General features: G+C 39.8%; 1 protein-coding gene across 4 annotated transcripts; it reads left to right on the forward strand.

Moving 5' to 3' along the window:
- Positions 1–294: 294 nt before the first annotated feature.
- On the forward strand, positions 295–24,208 carry hdac9b (histone deacetylase 9b). Of its 4 annotated transcripts, none has more exons than XM_053327207.1 (11): positions 295–496; positions 10,340–10,581; positions 10,929–11,100; positions 12,611–12,734; positions 12,837–12,958; positions 18,073–18,204; positions 18,549–18,664; positions 20,155–20,277; positions 20,829–21,006; positions 21,126–21,340; positions 23,841–24,208. In XM_053327207.1, exons 1-11 carry the CDS (start codon positions 388–390, stop codon positions 24,171–24,173), a joined length of 1,866 nt encoding a protein of 621 aa, XP_053183182.1. In that variant the 5' UTR covers positions 295–387; the 3' UTR covers positions 24,174–24,208. The 4 variants fall into 4 exon arrangements, with proteins under 4 accessions (XP_053183182.1, XP_053183183.1, XP_053183184.1 ...); XM_053327208.1 differs by having other exon boundaries at positions 10,938–11,100; XM_053327209.1 differs by lacking the exon at positions 18,073–18,204.
- The last annotated feature ends 849 nt before the right edge of the window (positions 24,209–25,057 follow it).

The raw sequence follows: 25,057 nt of genomic DNA on the forward strand, positions 1-25,057 counted from the left end.
ACACAGTTACGGCTTTCCTGGCAACTCAGCTTTACATTTCTCTCTGCTCAGACGGTTTGCAGAGAAGAGAAAAAGCTACTGACTGGAGAGAAATAGGGAGAGAGGAGAGCAGATAAGAAGAAAAGAAGGTGGACTTGCCATCCTCTCCTAACACTGTGTTAGTGTTTGGACTAGACTGAAGCAGGGCACCGGGAGAGTGTGGCAGCCCTGCAGATAGAGTGTGCAGTTTGTGTTCCTGCTCTACAGTGAGAGTGGTTTCTTAGAGGAGGAGGCAGAGGAAGGGAGAGAGTTGCCTGTTGTCGTGGTCTCTCCCCTGAGTGGCTGAGGGGTGGCTCTTGGTGACAGGAAACGCAAGGCTTGCGATGAGACCTGAGCGCTGAGTGGAGTATGCTGCAGACGATTTACGAGGGCGAGTCAAGTTTCTCCACAACAGAAGGGCGCGTTGGACACCAGCAGTTCCCCAACCAGAGCAAGATGCACAACGTGAACAACTCAGGTGATCACACAGCCTGGTGTTTCTACTCCTGTTGAGGAATCTCAGCTTTCAACCTTGTTTTTTTCCCCTCTTTTTGCATACCAATCTCTGTCTTTCCTCTATTGCTGAATCTGTTCCTACTTCCCTACTCTCTTCTCATCCTATCTGCCTGTCTCTCACACGTTCACTCTCTCCCTCTCTCGCATACTCTCAACTCTTTGCGCTCCCTCGTTCTTTCATTCTGTGTGAAAAGAGAAGTCAAAGCTTCTCAGCACAGCAACGTGGTAGGATCAGGCACTTCTTCCTGAATCAAGGTAATTACTCTTGTAATGGCATATGCTGCTTTATAATTTGTGTTTCTCAGTGGGATTTTTACCTTTAATATGTGTTAAAAACCCTTCTAATGAGTAAGAAAGTGCTGCTTATTATCATAATATACTTTATTTTTAACATTAATACATTTCCTTATTTAAAATGCTCAGTAGAAAAACAACACTATACCCATGCTGTAGTTGCCTGAAATGAGTCACTGTGAACATGAAAGGGATGTTGTGTTTTGCGAGCTTCCATGTCAGCGTGCACTTTTCAGGGAACAGGAAAAACTGTGACAGAAATACTGAGGGGACAACTGAAAGGTTTCTCTCAGGATATTTACCACAGACATTGACTGTCCTATTTTTGACCTATGAATTGAATTGAAGAGTACATGGCTGACATCAGTATGAGTAACGTCTATTCACTGTATTGACTCAAGATGAGTCATACCTTATTTGATTGATTTTTTTTCAGCATGTGGCTATTGATTAAATGTGAAAATTGTCTCAGGAAATGAGTTAAGTGTTAAAGCATTGTCTTCTATGAAAACATGTCATGTGGGTTGCTGGGAACCATGTGTAATGACAAAGTGCAGATTGATTCATCTGAAGTCTTGATTTACTCAGAAATGTTATGACCTTTAAGTTGTTATTAGATTATCTAGAATTAGCCAACAGCAAGGGGAAACAACATGCTGTTGACTAATTTGATCTTGTTGTTTAATGTAAATTTAGATTTTTTTTTTTACATTGACTGTCAACTCAGTAGTTTGGGAGTAAAAGATGAGTAAAAGAACTTACTTAAAAAAACAAAAAACCCTGCTTTAAGTCTGATTTCAGGCAAGCAACCGGGTGAGTGAAACCAAGCAGAGGCAGTGGGCTAAACGTGAGGAGATTTAAAAATAAGACAGGAGGATGACAGGGGGATGACACATTCCATCTCTGTCAATAGAGCAGGTTATTTGACTATTAGGCTACAGGAGCTCAGTCTTACAGGCCTGTGAGCCAAACAACAGATACACCGAGCGCCTGAATTCAGGCTCCTTGCTTATTCTGTGGGTCAGCTATTCTTAGGTGAGTTATTTTCAGCTTATGGCATTAGCCTGCTAAGATTAGGCGTCTGTGCGTTATCATTCCATCTTGGCATGCTCCTGATATAACAGTGGTTTGGAACAGATATTTATAGAGAATTCTGTCATTTGCCTGTTTAATTTGTTCTTTCCACTTTATTGTAAATCACTTGACAGTGACTAACATTATCTGTCTAAAAATGCAACTGTGGGATGCTTTTGTATGAGTTCACTGGGTCTCATGTATGTGTTGTTGAGCAGACATGTTCGCTTTAATGCAGACTTGAGGATGTTTTAGAATTATGAAAACACTCATCAGTATTGTTTGAGAACGGATCCTTGTGTCAGCTGAATAGGTGGTTAGTGAACAGTTGTTGCTAAATCAAACTTGAGGACATTTTATTTGATACTCTCTGCTGTTACATTTCAAGTGGTTCATGAAAATAAAGGGCATGAATCTGTTCTGATTGTGATTAGTGTCTGTAACATCAAAGTTCCGACCAAAACAGTGCTCAGATGGGCTCTCTACCCAGGGAAAACTAATTAGTTCCCCCTGAGTGCAAGATATCATGTAAAATATCATGCAAGCTCTCTTCAATAGGAACCTTTCAGACAATAACAATGCTCCACCTTTCAAGTCCTCTCCTCTGTATCCTGTATCTATTCAGGTTGCCTCACGTTTGAAGTGCTCACTGCTAAAGAGCATGCAAAATAGAATAAAAGAAATATGGAGTTTTTGATTCATTAATGATAAACAATAACTCATTATAAGTATGATGTAACATAGGCTATTATTTAAACTTAATTGTAATTTTTTAATTTGCTTTTTATATTTTGTCTGTTTGTCTTAATGTGTGTCATACAGAAAGCACAGTTTAGAGCTTGTGTTTTTATCTGGATCTTCGATGCTTTTCCTCTGGTTGGGAGGTTTGCTATGGCTCAAGGCTTTTAGACAATTGACTCTTGGTGATTGATTTATCAGACATGTAATTGACTGTAGGAGCTGCTACAGTCCGCAGAGAGTAGGATAAATCTTTCAAGAAGAACTTGATAATTGTTGCCTTCAATTTGCTGCATTTTCTCCTTTTTTATTTGCCTGGATAAAGATTTGGTAGATGTCATTTTGTATATTGTAGTTTTGTGAGATGGTTTGGCACAATGGCAGGACAGGACACGACTGGATTCCTGGCTTCCCTCGGCGAAAGGCCCTTGGTGGCTCAGCTCAGCTCAGCTCAGCTCTCTTTGTTAGCAGATAGCCTGCAAGCCACAGCTCTGGCTCAGCTGCAAGGACGAGCCTGAGTCTTAAAAATAAAGACCTGTTTCCTGCTTTAGACATGCCAGCTGCTCAAAATAACAAGGCACTTAATGAGAGATCCAGCACCACATTGCAGTCCCAAGCATCAGCTTATTTTTGCCCTCAAACATCTTCTGTATCTCTGGTTCTATTTATACTGTCAGACAGAGAATTTAGATCAGTAACCATCTCTACTAAATGCATCTAACATACAACATCTTTAAAGTATAAACACAAAGACTGTCATCACGTGTAGAGTCAAAACTGGTATTTCAGTAATAAAATATACATTAAAGATGGTGATTTATGGTCAGTATTACATTGGGTTATGATGTTATGAACACATATCTTTTATAAACACTAATGTGATTCACTGGAGCACCAATGGAGCAACGGCTGCTCCAGTACTAAACGTACAAAACACTTGGGGTTGTACTCAAATCAATTTGCCAAAAAGCTATTATAAATCAAACTAGTGAAAAACAACAACAACCTGTAACCATGTCTAACACCATATTTATATAGTAGTTACACACATAATTATTATTATTATTATCATTATTATTGGTTTGCTGCAACTGATTTGAGACAAGTAAGAAGATAAATATATTTGATTCTCAACATTCATAATCCAAGTGTTGCTTTTAAACTCCTTGCTAATCTTTACCAACCATATTTGTATCTTGAATGAGTTAATTCAGAATTTTGCAGGAGGAACATTTGATCTCATTGTGCGTGTGTACTGTGTGCTATTCTAATTGCTGAAAAACAATTCTACTAAGCTTAAATACCTGGATATATCAATCATTTTTAATAAAAAGTTAAATTGTTTATCAGCACTTACTGTACCTATCAACACTTAAAACAATATGTTTGGTGTAATAAATAATATATTTCCATAATAATAATGTGTCTGTGAAGCAAGTTTTTTTCCCTTGAAATCTGAATATTATTAGCCTTATTCAGTGACGCAAAGGGGCACCTATAGGTGCAAACTAATCTAAAGGTGTAAGAATAGCTGCACGCTTTATATTCATGTTTACAGTATTAATAACTCCTTACTTACTGTAGTTTCCAGTTTAAGCACTAGCGTGATTAAATTTAAACTTCAAAGTGTAAAGTCCAACATTAGTCTTGGTGTAATGTTAGTGACTAATGTTGATAATGTATCTATATGTTTTAGACTCCTTACATGTAATAGTAATGTCACTGATGATGTGTGTTTATTCTTTCTCTGGGGTGGGAAGCCTGCTAATTTGGCCTGAGGCAAAAAAGACAGCCATCCAACATCTCAAATTAAGGCTGTGATTGTCACTCTAACCACCACCAAAGCTAATGAGAGGCAGATCGGTTATAGAAATAAACACTTTGGGGACACTGGCTTTGCTCGCTGCAGTAGGAGTGTGGTCACAGGGCATAAGTCACCCTATCCCCCCCTGGCAGGCGGAGGAATTTGGGCATGGGGAGGGTGCTTGTCGCTCCCTTGTGCTAAAAACAAATTTGGGACCTGTCATTCATAAATCTCTTGTTTACCAGTGCCTAGAGACACTTATGTGCACTTCCACCAATCAGGAGGCACATCACTTTCACCTGAAAACAGCATTCATATCAGGGGTTGTGATCACTGATAATGGCACAATTGGACCACTGAACCTAGAAGTGGCAGGCTCCACTATGCAAGTGATCATTTTAAAAGTGACCCAAAAGTTACATAAATGCAACACTGCGCTTTTATTTTTGCCTGTGTTAAATTGAGCAGGCGGCCTCACAACTGTGACAGTCTTTCACACATTGTCTATATTAAGACCCTGCTCAGAAAAGCATTTTATTTAGCTCTAGTTACTGGTGGTTCCGTATTCTCCTCTGCCGAAGGAGTATTTTTGTATTACAGAAACAGCAGATTTCAGTTTCGAGTAGTTTCAGGGTGCATTTGACCTAAATATATTAACTGTAAAATTATAGCAGTACATATATAGGTCTAATGTATTCCGTGGTTGGGTAAAAAACATAAAGTGGGGCATATTTTGACCTTTTTTCTGTTCTAGTATAGGCACAGAAAGTGATGTTAATCATGACGAGGGAAATTTGTAAATTATACATTAGGTGGAGGCTTCAGCTGAGCTGGAACAATGCCTGCCTACCTTTAGGACCTCATTATATTCCCTCAACATTGTCATTCCATCCAGCGTTAGTCTTGCCAACACAGTGGACGGTGAGTAGACAAGAATAGAACAGGCACATAAGGCTGTTGTGGTTTCCTTAAGGGCCATTTCATACAGCCTCGGTTATCAAAGGTGGCTTAAGCTTTCACACTCCTCCTCCTCCTCCTCCCCACCTCCCTTCCTGTTAAACCACTATCTGAGATTTTTTTTTGATTGAGGCTCAGCTTGATGTGCTGATCAAAGTGGAGATCCTTAATGCCAGTCACAGTGAGGGTACAGAATGAAATATGAGATTAATTAGATATCACAGTGGTGAATTCTCCCAGGCAGCAGGTGTTTTTTGTTGCTATATTTAGGTCCATTAGGCAAAAGTAGCACTGAGGCTGTCTGACTCTCTGAGCCCTTCAATGGTTCACAGGTTCACGGCTGCCCCTGGAACAGCGCCTGTTACAAAAGAGTCCTTTGTCAAGTACTTACAAGCTAAGATTAATATTCGCTGTCAGTAGAGAAGGGTCTGTTCTACAGGTGCCTATTCTCTGTGCCTGCCCTTCTCCGTCATTTGATTTTTTTTTTTAGAACACAGAGAAATATTACAGCACAGGAGTCCCCCGTAGCTGTCTTCACTCTTTGAATGTGTTTTAAGACAAGTTATCACTTAGCCACTAAATCTCTACAGAGTGTGTGTATGTGTGTGTGTGTGTGTGTGTGTTAGAGGGTTCTGTAATGCTTGCTCTCCGTCTCTCTCTGCTGGGGACTCCATTCTTATATAAGAGCTGAAAAGCTGATCTAATAGTCAACATGTCACATTGCCACTGTAGGCAGGAGATGACATGCAGTGAGACTCGATATCTGCAGGATGGGGAGACATAATTACGTCGCCAGCGTTGCCATGACAGCGGCAAGTTAGGGTGGTGGATACTAGGGTGTGGGGGTTGTCACAGACCAGGATTGCGCCACTTGCTTTTATGTTTCTATTTATAATCATCACCGCCGCATACACATGGAATGGTGGCAATGAAAAACAGGCTACATGACAAAACAAATGGGCGCTAGTGTGCTTCACAGCATCAGTGAACAGGAGGGCAATGCTTTTAATTGATGGCTACTGTAGACTGATGCTGCTTCTTTTGGCAGATTTAAACTCTTTTTTTTATTGGTATTTTATTATATTTTTGGAGAATAAATGTATGACAATGCAAGATTATTTATGTGAATGTAGAAAGTGTAGTGTGTCAGTTTCCTCTAATGCTTCCAATGAGCAGGTGGCGTAATAACATTGCCTGTATTTGTTCCCTCAAATGTGACCCTTGAGAAGATTAAGGCAATGAATGCACTCAATAAATCTCCCTCTAGCCACTGGAATTTTAAGCAGGTTTGAATATTTTTCTGGTCTCAAAATGGAAGAGACATTATACAGTCTGGACAGTGTGCACCCTTCCTTGAATGTCACATCATGATCAGCATAACTAACATGCAGTTTTATCTGGACATTTTTATTTAATTACTGTTCAAATATAGGCCTAGATGGCCATTATTTAATTGATATCTAAAATTGGTTCAAAGGTGTGATGCTGTTTACAATAATTGTTCACTGTAGCTTATACAGAAGAGTAAATGAAACAACACAGGGATGAAAATAATAAAGAAAAACATTTTACAATCACTGATCATCCTCTATGGAATAGAAAGATAAAGTAGCTCTGTCTTCTATGTTCTTAACTGGCAATCGATTTTCTCTGTGGAGCAAGCTATTTTTAGAGCTTGGAGACCAAAGGGATGCCCTCTCACTTTGTATCTGGCAATTACTTATGATGGACGTAGTTGTCAAAGACAAATGCAGTTCTTACTGATGCAAGGATGGAAACAAAGATGGAAAGACTTCCGGTGGACTTCCGGTAATGGCAGCAGCACGTGTGTCTGTCCAACCCCACAAGATTTTTTTTTTTAAAGGCTGAAGTGTTAGAAATAAAAACCTGATGGTCAAAATGATGGACTCTTGAAAGAGATCAATTATGGGACTGAAAAAGATATCAAGACAATTATGCAACAGACAAAAGAATTACCCTTTGATATAGAAAATATGAGCGACAGACTGGAACAGTTTGAGTGCTGGGTCTGTGAGATACATGATACTGAAATACTGCACCATAAATCGATTAAATATCTGGTGAACACAGTTTGAGGGATGTAAGAACATCTGAATATCTGGAAAATAACTCCAGGCAAAACATTGTGCGTCTATTGAAAGAAAGTGAAGGCAACAATATGACAGCTTTCCTCAAGAAACTGTTTAACAAGGTGCTTAAAATACCTGGAGACTTTAATATCATCAGAGCGTGTACAGAGAAGACAAAGATCATACCCGACTGATAATTGTTGCCTTTTTGAACTTTGAACAAAGAAGCAATAGTACATGCTGCATGAGGGATGAAGGATTTAACCTATAATAGTATGCATATCTTCTTTGATCTCAATTTCACCTTCAAAGTGAAACAACAGAGAGCGTGTACAAGCGTTTGAGAAAACAACTCAAGGCCAAGAATATAAAATGGCACATCTTGGCCCTGGCCAAATTGAAGGTTTTCAGTGAAGATGGGACCTTGCAGACATATGGAAATCCACAAGCTGCGGCAAAGGCTCTGGAGGAGTGGGGACTGCTCATTATTGTCCTGGTACCATGAGAGTCTACACGTGAAGACCCACAGATCATGAAACTGGACACTAATCAGTTGCAACAATGAGATGTGGAAAGGAAACAACAGATCATTTGAAATATCATTGAACTGGTGAAAGAGGCGCAAGAGAATCTTAGACTATGTTAGTAAAAAGCAATTTTGCAAATGTTTACATGTTTGCATATTGCAATAAATATTGTATTGGCTCAGGATAATAGGAAAGAGACACCGTCCTGATTTGCTCCCTGCTTTGTTGTTGTTTGTAAAAGCTGAATGATATATCACATTTCATTATCACGTTTCTTTCTTGTTTCTTTCTCTTAATTTCTGGCTTTAGCTTATGTTCACCTGTTTTTTGTTCTTCTTATTCCTTTTATTAAAGTGACCTAGCTGATTGACATGGGTTTTTGTTTTTTTGTTTTTTTGCTTTGACATTCATTTTCACCACTAGACATTTAGTCAAAGTAAATGGAAAAGTGACGAGACAACACTAATGCTACCAAATGTGTGTTCGCACGTTGTTTCATGTCTTTCATGTTAGTTTGGATCCTTACCTTGCGTCCTTGATGGCATCTATCAGTTTAAATTGTGCTAAGTTTATTGAACTTTTTTTTTTGAAAATAATGAAAAACTGAAAAAAAAAATATTAAGGAGAGGAGTTTAATGAACAACATAAATTAACCTGTAAAATATGCAACTACCCTTTGTAGAAACAGCTTATTTGATAAAAACAAACATCTGGAACTGGAGAATGTATACTACGGGTGTATAAATGGTATCATCAATAGATCTCATGCCATTGGGACTGAAAAAAGGGAGAAGTGCACTGCTCATCTTTTAAGATTAAATTTAAGCAATTTTGCCAAGAAAACATGTTGAACTTATAAACAACAAATGGTGTTACTTACATCTCCACATGAAATATTATGTGAGGAGGTGGATAATTTCAATGCTTTATTTTCTTTTGAGAAGGAGCCGGAGTATCTCACTGGCTCTGATATTGAATCATTTTTTCCAGTAAACCATGATCAGACACTCAGTACATCAGCAATTAAGTTGTGAAGGTGAAATTTTGGAAGGAGAGTTATTGGATGTCATTAATCTCCTCTGGTAAATCACATGGGATTGATGACACTCCTATTGAGGTTTATACAGCTTTTTTCACAGAAATTAAAAAAAATTCTGATCGCATTTTTTAACTACTCTGTCACTCAGGGAATATTATCAGACACACAGAAAGAGGGCATCTTAATATTACTCCTAAAGCAAGATCCACATGGGCATTACTAAGGTCTTGTATATCTGTAACATTGGAGACGACTGACACTATTCTGCTGTGATACAAATATTCTCTCTAAATGAATTGCATTGATCTTAAAAAGAATGACTGGTGATATATTAAAATACGATCAAGGTTTCATAAAGGGGTGTTTTATTAGTGGATACTGCATCTTCTTGATACTATACTTGATACTAAAAACACACTGCAAAGCCAATTTCTTTTGGAAAAAAATATTATATAAAATATGAAATAGGGAAAAAAAATTCTCCGGTGAAAAGTGGGCCTATAAAAAAACTCTTAATACACTCTACCTGTTGTATATTTTAGTTTATAAATGCACTAGTACTGTTAATCTAATTATTCAAACTACTGAAGGGATCCTATTGCAATACATTTTATTTTGTCTTTTTTTATTTGTAACTTTTTTTTTCCTTTTTACAATTTTTTGTTGTCGTTGTGAGATGTCATGATATTGTTGTTTTAAAAAGTTACAAAGATCACAGGAATATAAATTCACAAATACATGTTGGTTTCAGGGTCGCAAACAACTTTGCTTTAAATCAGTTATGGTGAGAAGGGATATCTGCATAATGTTCTGGTGGAGACTAGGAGAAGAACTCCCTTTATTTATTTATTTATCAAACAGTGGGAAGATAGGATTTACGTAAATACTTTAAATGACCACTTCCAACATTTCGTGCCAAATGTCCATTGAGTCTGCTATACAGCTGCTCCCAGTAGACTCTACGCTGACGGATGTGATCCAGTGTTTGTTTATAGAAACTATTATAATTGTAGGTTTCTGAGGATCGCTGGAGAAAAAGCTGTGCTCCTCATTTCTGACCCTTCTCCTTCCCTCCCTCTCGTTCTTTCTCTCTAATTCTGAAAACGCGTCCCTTGTCTAAAATCCTGATTTTCCTTTCCTTCTTAACTCTTAACATTATGAGATAATAATATATACAGTCACCTGTGGTTGCATGAGTGGATTTGATAAAATCAGGTGCTGTTTAGATTTGACTAATCTCTTTCTCTCTTTAATCCCTCTGCTTCCCCTCTGCATCCCACAGTGGACATTAAGCCAGACGTGCCGTTGACTGTGGATCCCTTATCACCATTGGACCTTCGCACAGATCTGAGGATGGTGGGGCCAGGCTCAGACCCAGGACTGTGGGAGAGGCAGCTGCAGCAGGAGTTGCTCCTCATTCAGAAGCAGCAGCAGATCCAGAAGCAGTTACTAATCAGTGAGTTCCAGAAGCAGCACGAGAAGTTGACCCGTCAGCACCAGGCTCAGCTCCAGGAGCACCTCAAGGTCAGTATTGCACTGCACAGTTGTATGGAGGACAGCAGTGGCACAGCACAGCACCATAGTGAACAAAACAGCAGAGCACAACACAGCATGTCATAGTGCAGATCAGAAGAAAACATTATAGCTCAAAACAACATTACAGAGCGCAGAAAGTAAGAAAGAACTCAGTAAGACAGGGTGTTGAGCAAGACATTACAGCACAGTGTGAGTTCTGTTTCTACAGATAAGTACCAAATAGCCCATCACAGCAAAATAGAAACTGCAGAAGTTCAGAGACGCCACTGTTGTTTTAAAAATATATTTATCAGTGTGCTCCCTTTATGCTGAGTGGAGTCCTGCATGTTTCTCAGCTCCAGCAGGAGCTCCAGGCCATGAAACAGCAGCAGGAACTCGCAGAGAAGGAGCGCCGTCTGGAGCAGCAGCAACAGCAGCAGAACCAGCAGGAGAAGGAGCAGGAGAGGCATCGGCGAGAGCAGCATGTTTCCAGTCTGAGCCTCAGGGGCAAAGATCGCTCCCGAGAGAGTAAGGGCTCGACACCGCCATCATCACCATAACCATCAGGGGTGGAATTTGTGATTATGAGGGCCCCAGGCAAAAGCACGCATGGGGCCCCCAGATCATAACTCTAATCCTTTTCAATCATTTTTTAATACATTACCTTAGAGTGAGGCCTAAGCACAATATGCATATAACAGCAGGATAGGAATAGTTTACTGTAGCTGAATGCTCCACTGGCTCAGAAAATACTCAGTCACACTGGGTCATGTACATGTTTTGCTATCATCATTAATACTATTTATAATATTCAGATGTCCTGGCTCTAAAGATTACTTAGCATGGCAGTTGCTAAACTTGAGCTTATTGAGCTCGACTGCAGTGGGAATCATGCTAAGACCAAAGAACTGCATGAAAAAGCTTTTGTCCTAACATTTTGTTTAACTTCTGTTATAGCAACTACTGATAAGCAAGGCGTATTTTAACTCATATGGCAGGGCTGCATTAGAGGTCTACTATAGTCTATATTAGTAGAGTAGTTATTTGGTTTCTGGTTGCAAGGGCTTAGACAGACACCTATCTTGGCCTGTTGTTAAACTGTATCTCATTTAGCTGCTGTAACAATAATAGTCATAGGTCTCTTCCTAGGCTCTAAAAACAAACCACAGAGACAAAAACACAATAAAAGTGTTTATGAGACTATTAGCCTGGCGAGATACCACTTGGGGTACATGGTAATTTATGTTTTCTCTCCAATTTGAGTGCCACCCCTTGTTACCAAATCTTATGTTCCATTTAGATAACACAATACAGCGATGAATAAATCTGATAAAAAAGTTAATATACTTATTCCAAAGGACAAATTAATTATGTATTGCTGGTAAGAATACCTGTGCCAGAGGATTCTTAGTTTAGAAAGTTGAAATCACTTCATTCATCATATAAATAGAAGTTGCCAGTGATTTAAATATGATAGTGTTGTTGATGATGAAATGGTATTTCACCAGTATAAGTGATGACATAAGGTTGGCCGGTGCCATTTAAGCTTAGAATTTAGTCGAACTTGTCTTTCAACAACAAGATCAAAATAGCTTTAGATATAGTATATCATTTCTGTTTTTACCTTATAGCTAATAATAGACTAGATTTATGGCTTTGTCAGGTCAGGTAATTTGAAACTGTGCCCTGCATCTGTAACCCTCCAATGAGAAAGAACATCTCTCTGCAGTATTGCTTGAAACTAATATTGTGCTCTTAAACCACTAGGGGGAGATCTTCCTACATAAGTTGTGACTACTGTGAAAGATAAAGTAAACTCAATCAGCAGAAATTAAAGAGAAAACACAACATGTATGTACTCGAGGGTAGTTTTAGGTTAATGTGATATATCAAAATCAGTGAAGATGAAGAAAGCTGTCAGTTTCAGGAGGGTAACCTTTAGATTCATAACAATTCTTTTTTTTTATCATGCCATATATCATGAGTCATAGCCCTAGGGTAACCCCAATCCCTATGATTCCGTCTTTTGGTCTCACAGGTGCAGTGGCCAGTACCGAGGTGAAGCAGAAACTCCAAGAGTTTCTGTTAAGCAAATCAGCAAAGGACCCTGCCAGCAATGGAGTCAATCACTCTTTCATCCACCACCCAAAACTCTGGTACACGTAAGTACATTCTGGTGTTTTAGGCTGAAAGAATGTTATAAATACTATATTTAAGTCACATAATCTATATCATTTTATTTTTATGGCTTCTTGTGTAATCAGGTCCTCCCACCACACATCTCTGGACCAAAGCTCTCCACCTCTGGGCGGCACATCCCCCACCTGTCAGTATACTCTGCCATCACCCATAGAGAGCAAGGATGACTTTCCCTTGAGGAAGACAGGTTTGTTAATTTGCACACACACACACACACACACACACACACACACACACACACACACACACACACACACACACACACACACACACACACACAAATACGGACATAAAAATGCAAACATACATGCATACATAAATCTATATCAACACGCAACTGTGTGTGTGTTGAGAAGTTGCCTTAAATAAGTCATTTTCTATTTGGCATGTTGGGTTATTAATACAGTGACTGTCTTTTTGACCCATGTCAATCAAGAGGTCGGTGTACCCACAGAGTGTTTTTTGAGGTAGCTGATGACCTGCTAATAACACGAGTTAGGCTCATTATGACCCCTTACATCCCCCACCTCCTCTACCCCATTCCTCCAGGGCTAACCATAGAACTTTCATAAGGCTTGACGCATGCCAGAAAAGTAACTTAAACCTTCCTCACTTTTATTTGGATTATTCTAAAATGTATAGCAGTACAGAGCACAGTTTAACTGTATGTTTTCACTGCACGTTTAAATTTGAATTACTGTTATTTGTACTGAAATTATCTTGCCATTATTTAAAAAGAACCATATTCGTCCCTATGTTAGAATAATAAACCAAGTTCCAAGGCCTCTTTGAACTGTTTAGTAGTAAATGGGAGAATTAAAGCGGATTAATTTCTCCTGAGTTATGGGCTTTAAAAACTGTTTTGAAAGGACACAGGTTCCCACCAAAAAGCAGCTCAGGTTTGTTGGTTTAAAGTTTGAGGAACCCTTTGGGGATGGCTGTATAAATAAGAACTCCTGTTCTCCTGGTTTCCACGAGCACAAGAGCTCACCAGGCTAAAAACTTCATAATTCGGCAATGAGGTCACCAAATTATGTCCTTTTCCCCTTCGTGTCTCTTTTAATTACACTGGAAAACAATTATACCTGTTGAGTTATTTAACTACAGACCTGTCATGTTGTATATATATACAATTTAGAGATCAGGCAAAGAATTATGTCTTAAAAAATAATGTCATGTATAGTAGTGAATGCAGGAATAAATATTAGAAAGAATACATGAAAGCTGTAAGAGCATGTCATTCTACTTGAATTGTACAAATACAAGTTAGAGCAGATAAATACCTCTTATAAATATATATTAACATGCCTTTAGATCCACAAAGTAAGGAATTGCCAAAGTTTTTTTTTTAAATAACAGAGCGACTGTTTATGGTAGCATTGTTTGCCTTTCAACATGAACACAAAAAGGCAAGTTGAAACAAATAACTGGAAGATTTCAGTCTCTGCTGCTCAGACAAGACAGTTTTATTCTTTCATTTGTGGTTAAATCATCCCCTCATTTTTATGTGCTTGACTCTTGCACTGATAAAACTACTTCTTGCTCTTTGGATTCCTGAATCTATATGTGGTCATTTCCTGTTCAGGCCTTCCTCCCCCACTTCCTGTCTGTCTTCATTAAAGTCCTCTGAGAGCTTGGCACGCGAGGGGGATACACAAAGGTAGTGTTGTTCCCTCAAGCCACCGGCTGTCACTGATAGCTGATTGGCAGGTGTTGCCGAGTTAGGACTGGCACAGGCAGGATGAACCTCGGCAAGACTGTTTGTTTAAGCAAAGATAGCTCTCTCAAAACAAAGTGGAGATGACTCGAATGCTCCATGTTAGACTTCCCACTGGTTCATTTGCACCATCTTTTTTTTGGTTGAAGTTGAGGTTCAGGATGAGGTTTATGACTGATCTACATTGTGTATGGTCTGTTTTAAAACGTATACTTTTCCTCGTGGTTTTTGAAAACTTGAAACAAATTTTTATTTCTAATTCAGCTTTCATCATGTTAAACACACTATTTAGTATACACGGGAAGAGGACATAAAACTAATACCTGACTATCTATAATAACTATGAACCAGTAAGAACTGAAAATACACCGTTAAAGAAAGAATCTGTGATTTGATCTCTTACCATTAGGTGCCCTATTTATAGTTACATGATCCTTAAAAACAGGATAGCGGTGATACCCCTGGCTTTATTTCACTCACCCAAAAAGCACTTTAAAGAATTTCACGTGATTAACTTGTTTACTTGGGTATATATCCTCTTTGTTTCACTTCCAGGGACAAGAATAGACCAGACTGAGGGCACGTTATAGTCTGTAACAAGAATAGTTGCAGCTTAGCAGTAAGATGTGCAACACCCGCTCTGGTCTTGACCCAGTTACCAAATGTGTGCATTCAGCAGGTGCAAGACAGATTTTCAAAAATAATCCTACAAAGGTAAATCTGTAAAGCCCAATGTATATGAAAATTTGTGTGTAAATGATTAGAATATCACGCAACCTTTTCATATCAGAAACATTCATTTAACTTGCTAATCTTACAACATGGTATATGTGAACTCTATAACACTAACAAAGTTTATTGGTAGTGCTAAAGGAGCAGCAAGTAAAGTCAGTTGTATTAAAATGGTGCCAAATAATAACAAAAGTAATTTCAAGACACTTTTCAGACTATTCTCTTTAAACCACTGATACTGATACAGCCAATGATTATATTCATTTCAGCCTCAGTTTACACAGGATTGTCAGGCAAAATGCATAGCAGACGTCTTCTTGAACAGAACACAATATTCAGCTTTCCACACAGCCATCTGTCCACATCCAGGCTCTAATGGACACAGACACTCACAGTGACAGCAGAGTTAAAATTCTGATTAAGTGGAGATAGCATAACACATCCACCAGCAGAGCCACTAGCCCTGCACCACCACTTTCAAATGTAATAAGCTGATTGATTTATTACTCTGGTGTATTGCAGGCATCCTGTATGTTTTCTGAGCAGCAGAAGTGACCCAGGTGTTTTGAGTTTATATGCTTTGCGACTATCGTCATTGCCTCCTGTTGCACTGTGCACCAGGGCATTTTTTCCACGGAGACCAGGGAGAAAGTGTTTGTTCCCGTGCTGCTGTCTGGCGTTCCCGTGGCGACCAATTGGGATGCGTTGCTTGGTGGCAGCAGTGTGTAAAAATAGAAAGCAATCAAGGCAGCAGGGCGTGAAGCAGATTCATACGACTCCCAACAGCGTTTTCTCTCCATTTATCTCTCCTACCTCTTTTCTTCCTCCCTCGCTCGCTTTCATTCTACCTCACACCCACAGGATTAGAGGTCTGTGCCACGTATTAGGGAAGAAGGTTTTGCTGCTTTTGACAAAAGCCAGAAATAGCAGCATCTGGCCCACTCTACTGGCTGTGCCCTCTCCTCACCGCTCCCTCTCCTCCTCCCTGCAGTGCTCCCGCATCATAGCCCTACTTCCCCTATGTATGGCTGTATGTTGTACACATTGCAAAAGGTCTTCTTAATTATTGATCTGAACTAAATAATTGAAATAGGTTGGCTATTATGTAACAGAAGGTTTACATAAGTTCAGTGCCGCTTTGTGGCCTGGCGTTCAGTCAAAAGACCAGCTTATCTATTCTGCTTGTTTATTTGAATGTGTAAAGCTAGCCGTGGGATTCCATGTCTAAGGGGTTGAGTCCATATGAGTTCATGTTGACCCAGTGAGTCACTGTCACTCTGACTAGACAGCAGCACGACTCAATAGTCAGACACAAAAGCGTTTACATGCATTCGCATAACTGATGCTCACATTATTCAAAATTAATTCCTTGCCCAGATTCAACCTCCAGTGTTTTTTTTTGTGTGTGTTATATAATTTTTCCATCATCACGTCTGTGGCACGCACTTTTTTTTCAGACTGGTTTTTGAAATTAGTTCTACTGTCTTTTTTTATAAGAGGTTTGCAGAGCTCTAATTACAATTTAAAAATTAAAGGTCATGTCCTCACTGTTAATTGCAATGTCCTTTTTATTTTTTTCAATTTAAAGCGACAATTTAGCGGGGAATGAAAGGTCTGTACTGTAATACCTTCTTTAGCCATTTTGTAGCATTATCACACTACAGTGTGTTCTCAATTAAATTACAAAATTAAAGACAAATAGCATAAAACCTCCATGTCCCACTTCACCCCCACTGTACCTCTGCTGAGTCATTTGACCTAACTATTTTGTAAGTTCCTTGTCATGCTCCAGATTAGTAGTTTAGAAACAATGGCATGAACAAATAAACAAGGGTCAAATAAAACTTTATTGCACAATGACTATATTTTTCAATTTGTTCTGCTTTCAAATTCAATTTTAATCAAACTTGGCTTTGTTTTGGGAGTGTTCTTTAAGAGTGGCAATCATTAGTTTTGTGTAACAGTGTTATTGTGGAGCCTGGCGTTCCTGCAAAGAGTGTCTATGTTCAGTAAATCCACCCTGGTTAAGTAGAGGTTTAAAAATAATTCAATAATCTAAAGTGAAACAAAATGCCACTTTTGACAAATGCTTTTAAATCCATCATTAATACCAGTTGAAAAGCTTGAAAGCAATATGTCTATTGTGAAAAATATTACGTCAGCCTTTCTGTCAACACTGATGCACTGGATTTGTAAGTCTGGATCAGTTCAGGCCTAAGCTGTGTGTGAGTGTGTGTGACCTAGGAGTGTGTTCGGACTGTGTATTTGGGTATCTCTGTTTTGCATTAGGGGGAGGGGGCGTGGGGAGAGCCTGAAACATCTGCCATGTTTTTGTGTTAGTTTAACTGTTGCTACTGTATCAGACTGTGGTCACCAGGGCGGCAGGTAGCGGACTATTTCACTTAGAGCCTGTGTATTGCTCAACCTAATTTAGTCCAGATGAGGTGGAAATGGGCCCAATCCTGACTCATTTAATCTATCTGAAACCTGCTCTGAATTTTACTGGAACTGAAATTGTTACACATTGAAGTGTGACAACATCTCTCTTTTTTTTTTAAACTGACATATAGTCTTTCTTTATTCCTTTTACTTTCCTTTTATTTTATGATCTTACATTTTTATTTGGTAATGTTCAGTATCCCTAAAGGGCTTAAAGTTATCAGTCACCATGCTCGAGTTCAGGCATAAAGCAGTTTTAAATTAATGTAATAATTCAATACATTGTACACATTTCTTCATAGTAGTAAATGAAAGGGTACATGATCATATCATTTATATAAGTGAATAGGGTTCTTTGTCATCCTGAGACTATGAATTGAGACTTACAGAAAAAATGATTCCTCTTGTTTTAGCCTCTGAGCCCAACCTGAAGGTACGATCCAGACTGAAACAGAAGGTAGCAGAGAGGAGGAGCAGCCCAATGCTCAAGAGAAGAGACGGCAACATCACGACTCCTTACAAGAAGAGAGCCCTGGAGCTAATGGGTATGTGCAGTTGGCTGAGCGTTGAATTTTCTTTTTCTGAGAAGCATTGTGTCTGTTATATGTGATTCAGATTCTCTACATCTTATCGTCTGGTGTTTAAAATGTTCTCAGAAAACAATTCACGTCTATGTCTTGGGGTTATTATTGCATAGTAGCATAATAATCAGCAATTTTGCATTGCAGTAGCATATAATGGTAGCTGCTTTTATGTATTGTAGTCAGGTAGCCATGACCAAATACATTAAACAGTTGTGAGGCTGCAGGAGCTATTCCAAGCCACTGTATGTGTGTTGCGTATAGAGTGTGAGCATGCATACTGCATCTAACTCCTTGATGTTCTGTAGACACGACGCCCACTAACAGTGCCCCTGGCTCTGGCCCCAGCTCTCCCATAGGGGCCTCCAGTGCCTTGGGGGCTGAAAATGGACCCTCCTCCCTGCCTACTACCACAAAAACTGAGGTATGTTTGTAAATCGCCAGCACTGCTATTGATATGCCAAAAAATCTGAAAAGCTTACTGTTGATGTTACTTTCCAAGCAAATCATATGAATATTAAAAATATAATTGCACATCATGGCAGAAAAATCCTGCTTGCAGCTAAAAAAACAGCCAGTTGTCCTCTGTCTGTCACACTCCAGTGAAAATGGCTGCCCACACTTTAAAAAGGCACAGTTTGACCCACATGTCTGAATCTCCCTAGTCTGCTTGCTTAGATGTGACATGTTACTGTATGCAGGACAATAGAAGTGCTGTATGAGTGTTAAAGTACTGAACACAAACAATGCGAAAACAACAATAGAAATTTACATACTCTGCATTTTTATGTCCAATATTTATCTTCCAGATGTGCTGTACAATCAGTTTTATGTTTGGAAAAAAAAGGCCAAAAAAATAGCCACATCTTTAATTAACTGCAAGGTTGCTGTTGGCTTGTCATTGTATTTCTGTCATTGGCCTGGCTGCAGTCCTGTTCTGAGTTGTTCTGAGGCGTTTCCCAATAGATTCATGGCTGAGTTACTGACCAGAGCTCCCCTTGGACCAATCTCACAAAGCAGACCATTATAGTGGGTGGCAGATATGACACATCTCTGAACAATCTTAGCAGAACAGCTGTGTTTTCCTTAACCATCGCTGTTTACTCTCCCAGGGACCTCCAGTGACACAGAGAAGGGAGAGACGCCCTGACATCAGGCTGAAGGTTGGGGCTTAGGGAGACAGACGAACTGTGGAGTTTAATTGATATCCCAGGCACTGGTAGCCAAAGACACCCACATGCTAACAACATAAACACACAGGATTGCTATTGTATCAACCCAAGCTGAGGCTCTCATAAAAGCCATTGGTGGACTGTGGGGCTGCCCGTAGACCTCATGCCTGTTGCAAAAGCAAGGCGTGTTTGTGCACCGTTACATTAGGTATCCTTTTTCAGAGGGAACGGGTCCCTCGGGTCAAATATGGGCCGGATATCCACATACAGGTCACTGAGTACTGGTAGGGGTTGGAAGGATAAACACGGCTGTTCCAAAACCACATGCTGGTCCGCTGCTCTGCTGGGTACAGGAAGTATGCCCCAGTGCTGATGTTCTCTGAGAGAGTAGCCTGAGGGTGGGGACCGGGGGAGTAGGAACAGATCTTGAGCCGGCTGGGGACTGAAGTACTGACTGAGGGTGGAGCGGTAGATTTAGAGGTTTGCAATGTTTTATAATAGCTGAGCCCATCATCCTTACCGGTGCCATTCTGTGAAGCTCCAGGAAACTTCTCCTGCCTGCCACTCCTTCACATCATCATCATAAAAACTTTTCCATTTTAGCAAGGAGGGCTGTTGTTTGTCATAGTGCAATAACGTTCATGCCACTGCTCTTGTTGCCTTTTTAAACTGTCCATTCTGGGAATTTGAAATCTATCACCTCCTTCTAAATCTCTTTTGCTTCTTTCCTGTGTCTTTGTAGAGATGGCCTTCACAGCCAAGATTATTCCGACCTGAGGGCTCTGTGTCGATGCTGAGTTTATACACATCTCCCTCCTTACCTAACATCTCTTTGGGGCTTTCAACTGCATCCTCGCCCATTAGTGTGAGTAAAAATGTTTTCTGAGATTTTTAGATAGCCTGTGTGTTAAGTAAAATCTTACGTAATGCATCAGTTCACTGGTTCAGCATTGGTAAGTTTGTCAACTCAGTCTCTAAGCATCAGTGGCTGTCTGGGATCTCTGTATGGACTACAGGTCACTGACCTGTGGCCCCTAAAGATTTTATCGTCCTTAGATAAATATTGTTCTGCAATGTCTTGTGTCAAACATGCTCTTATCTTCCTCTATTACCTCATTTATCACAGCTTTTAAAAAAGTCCAAGTCCACTCAAGTGCAGCTCCTGATAACACAGCACATGATATATCATCTTTTAGCTCTCTGGCACATTCCAAAGAGGCCTGTTCATCAGCCGCTAAGACTTCTAATCACTGATGGTCCCTGTAATTACAGGAACTATTTTCACAAAAAAAATCACATTATTTAATCTGGTTGTAATTATGACAAATAGTACATGACAACCAATGTCAGTGCATAACATGTGTAACTTGAACTGAAAATAACCATTACTTTTTTATTTATGTCTTCTTCTTTCAGGCTGCCATGGGGTTGAAGGACAGATCAACAGAAATCAAACATGGTTTGCCTGGGCACCTCCTGGGTCCTGTGCCCCTGCAGACAGGCTTGGAGTCTAAGGTGAGCCCCAGTCACCAGGCTCTCCTTCAGCACCTCTTGCAGAAGGAGCAGATGAGGCAGCAGAAGATGCTCTCTTCTGGTAAGACTGTGTTACTTGATGTCAAACATTACATTACATTATGTTGCTATGCATTACATATTGATATACTTGTGACTTTACAAGAAACCTAAAATGAGTTATAATTCATTTATGTCAAGGCCCCAGCTCCATGTCATCCCACCCTCAGTCCCCTCTGGCCATGAAGGATCGTCCCTCCAGCAGTCGCCCTAAACTACCAAAACACCGGCCCTTGAACAGGACCCAGTCAGCGCCCCTGCCTCAGAACACACTGGCCCAACTTGTTATCCAGCAGCAACATCAGCACTTCCTGGAGAAACAGAAACAGTACCAGCAGCAGATCCATATAAATAAGGTATTGTACTCTTCATCAATATTCAAATCACAAGGGAGGATTTTGACTTTCAGATTGCTTTTTGCTGCATTTTGCATTCCTTTTTAGGTCTCGTGAAGGGAGTCTGATTTAATCATTGTAAGCATATAAATGCAAATCTATTTTTAACCTTTTGTAACAAGCATTTGTGGAAGCTCAAGTTTACAGACCTGGGCCGTAGTCTGTTCTTCCCTGGAATACCGGTGTTATTTCTGCGAAGCAAAGAACTTCTTTCTGAATTCAAATGGGGAAGAAATGCTTCCCCTGCACTAATTCTGTTATCATAGCTTAAGGCATCAGTGCTGTTCACATGCTAACTCTGTGAAATTCAATTCAACTAAGTTCAAATGAAGGAAGAGTGCCCAGAATACATTTTGTTCCTCTGTGGCAATATTTGTGTTTCTGTAAGCTGGCCGAGGTGACCTCGCTATACACAGAGTGTAATTATTCTGGTGAGGGACGTGTGTGAGGTGGCAGACACTGTGAAAGGCAGCATTGTGTAAGCTCACATACTGATGTGTCCTAACGCTGGTCTCTGAAAGAGCCATGGGAACCATAGAGCAACCCTTACCTAGCAGTAATAAAAAGCACAAAGCACCATAAGCAGTTATGGAGCTTTACAGTGCAGATGTACAGCTTTTAACAGTTTGAATTCCTCTGCAACACTGAAAATAACACATTTCACTGCCATTCGGCTGAAATGAGTATTAATATCAGCTGTAAGTACTGTGTGAAGTAGATTTGATTTGAAAAGAGCTTTGGAATAATAGTGACATCTTGTCTAGAAACACGTGCCTGATCACTCAGGCCAATGAGATCGCAAGTAAAGCCTCTTTAAGTGGAGGTTATAAATGGCCACTAATCAGGGATGAGCCCTCAGTGTTTATTGAGAGGGATCTCCGAAACATTGCCCTAATTAATTTCCTAGCAGAGGCTTGTCTGTGGTTGTTTTTAAACGTCCTTCAGTGCCTTCAACAGTAGGGGGCACTAATGGAAATTTAAAAGAGCTTAGGGATTTTAGGAAGAGGTATGAACAGTGTTTACTAATACCGAGCTAAAGAGGCTAATTCCTATAGCTGAGGGGATATTTATATAAGGCCTACATTCTGTAGACAATAATGTTGTTGGTTACCAGCTGTCAGGGGAAGGCGCTTTTAGGTGCTGGTCTTGGAGCCCTCTTGTGGTGGAGCAATAATGTCATGGCACCATTACAGTAGTTCTGAGGTAGCAAAGCTGCAAGACACTGAAACATCCTCCTCCACAGAGTTTCCTCATTGGGCACAAGCCTGTTTGGGCACCTCCATAAAAATCTAGTTCTTACAGTTTCCTTACTTATTTCTAATAATGAAAAACTGTTTTGATGTGTGACTGTCATTGACACTGAATTCCAGGTGCACCTGTTAATCATTATGGAAAATCAATACTCTATTTGTGTAACATGTTTGATGGAAGTTTGGTCAACATATGTAAGGATAAAATCTGTGTGTGCAGTTTCAGAGTGAAGTTTGACATGCTTTTGGTACAATTCAGTGGTTATAGAGGACACTGTAGTTGGATGTGGCAGGGTAATACATGCTCTGAATATCTTCTTTATGAAGCCTATAGCATAACAGGCTCTCTACACTGCATACATTGGCTCCAATGTTTACATAAAATAACCACAGTTTATAAAATTTGAAGGAACAAAAACACAATGTACCACAGGGAAGTCCATGTCTATTTTGAGGAGTATTTTCTAAAAATAAACCATGAGTGACACTACTCCACTTTCCAAGGGCAGCCAGTATTAGTGAATGTTTATGAACACACATAAATCCTACTTACATTACCACATAAAGGCAGGAATGGCTAATGGCTAATCTGCTTCTAATCCAAAACCTCCAAAAAATGTTGTTAACCGCAGCCAATAGCCAGAAACTTCAGTTTAGTTTGACAATTGCCTTTGTCACATTATTTAAACTACAATAACTACATTATTATTAGTATCCTGCATCATATAAATGTCAGTTTACTGACTAACTTGATGGGGAAAAGAACGGTCTATTTCTAAAAATGGATTATCAACATGCAAATGCTGATGTCATATGAAGCCTGAATCGTGCATCACACAATATAATGTATCTGTTTTCCACCTTTTTTTATAGTTATTGCAGGTTTTGATCTTTTAAAATGAGGATTTACTCATCAGACAGCCTGATAATGTACCAACATGCCGATGAAGATTTTAAAAAACACTAATTGTTGAACATTTTTGAGCTCAGGTGGTATAATTGTTACTAATATGGGCAGCTGAATTCAAGGGTGGAACTATTTTTTAAATTTTTTAACTGTTTTTTTGTAAAATAAAGCTTTCCACTTTTCTTACTTGTATTTAGAAATCACAACGACATATTTTATGCACTGGTAAAAGTTGAATTGTTACAGTAAGGATCACTGGATGCAGGATATCATCATTAATGTGGTGCATGAATGTGTTTTTCAGCTGTTGTCCAAGTCCATTGAGCAGTTACGTCAGCCCAACGCACACCTGCAGGAATCAGAGGAAGAGCAGGAGGAGCAACACAGAGAGCTGATGGAGAGCATGCAGGAGGACAGGCTGCCCCCTGGAGGAGTCATCCGGAAGCACACGCTCAGCAGTAGCAGCAGCAGTGGCTCAAGTGGCGAGCTGCCCGACACTCACTACGGGGTCATCAAGGTCAAGGAGGAGCCAGTAGATAGTGAGGATGAGGCTCTGACCAATCAGAGCTTAGAAGCAGAGCAGAGCACCTATCTTCACCAGGTCAAAGGGAGACTGGTGATAAGAGCCATGATCTGAAAAAGGGAAGAGGATGAGATCACACACTCCAACATTCGCAGATAAACTAATCTCTACAAACATGTGCATCTACATCCCTGCAGTTTAGACATACTAACACACACACACACACACATACACACACACACACAAACACAGCAGCCATTGCACAGTAGGCCAGCTCTCCCTGTCATGACATATGACCCCTTTTCACTCAACTGCAGCCTCGCTCATCCCACACTCTAAGACTCTCTGTTTGTGATCTTTGTGTAGTGATCTCTGTAAAATATGTATGTTACACTTTTGTGTATATAATATGAAGACAATTTAGACCGTTCTTTTTAAGAACCGCTTTGGTTGTCACGAGTCTGCTCTACTCACAAAAACTTATATGTACATACACTGTGGATTTAGCAGCAAAGGTGATGTCTGGAGGAAAGTTTGAACAGGTGTACAGCTTTGAAGAGCCAACTTATGTTCCCCTTGTGTACATTCTTGCCATAAAAATATTTGAATGCCCTTCTATCCACTTTAACACTGAAAATGATCATGAAGTCTTTACAGTGTGTTAAAGAATTAAAAAAACACTACATATTCTGTTGTTCCTAAAAATCTTTGATGATGTTTCATGTTAAGTGGACTGAAATAATGAACATCTGTCTTAGAGAGAATGTATACTTAAATCCTAACAGAGGACGCTCCCTTAGGGAAGACTTTTGCGCTGGGATGATATTGCCATTGGAATATGGTCCGCTGCTCATATTGCAATTTAAAGGATAAAGCACTAAATCCCTGCTTGGGTGTGCAGGCATCTCCCAACACATCCAGAGTCTCCATGTCTCTCTCTCTCTTTATCTATCTCAGAACAGTCCCAGGGCCAGGACCCTGTGTTAAGCCGAGCTCTC

This window comes from Scomber japonicus, chromosome 10 (assembly GCF_027409825.1).
Source record: "Scomber japonicus isolate fScoJap1 chromosome 10, fScoJap1.pri, whole genome shotgun sequence".
In the NCBI taxonomy this organism is placed as follows: domain Eukaryota; kingdom Metazoa; phylum Chordata; class Actinopteri; order Scombriformes; family Scombridae; genus Scomber; species Scomber japonicus.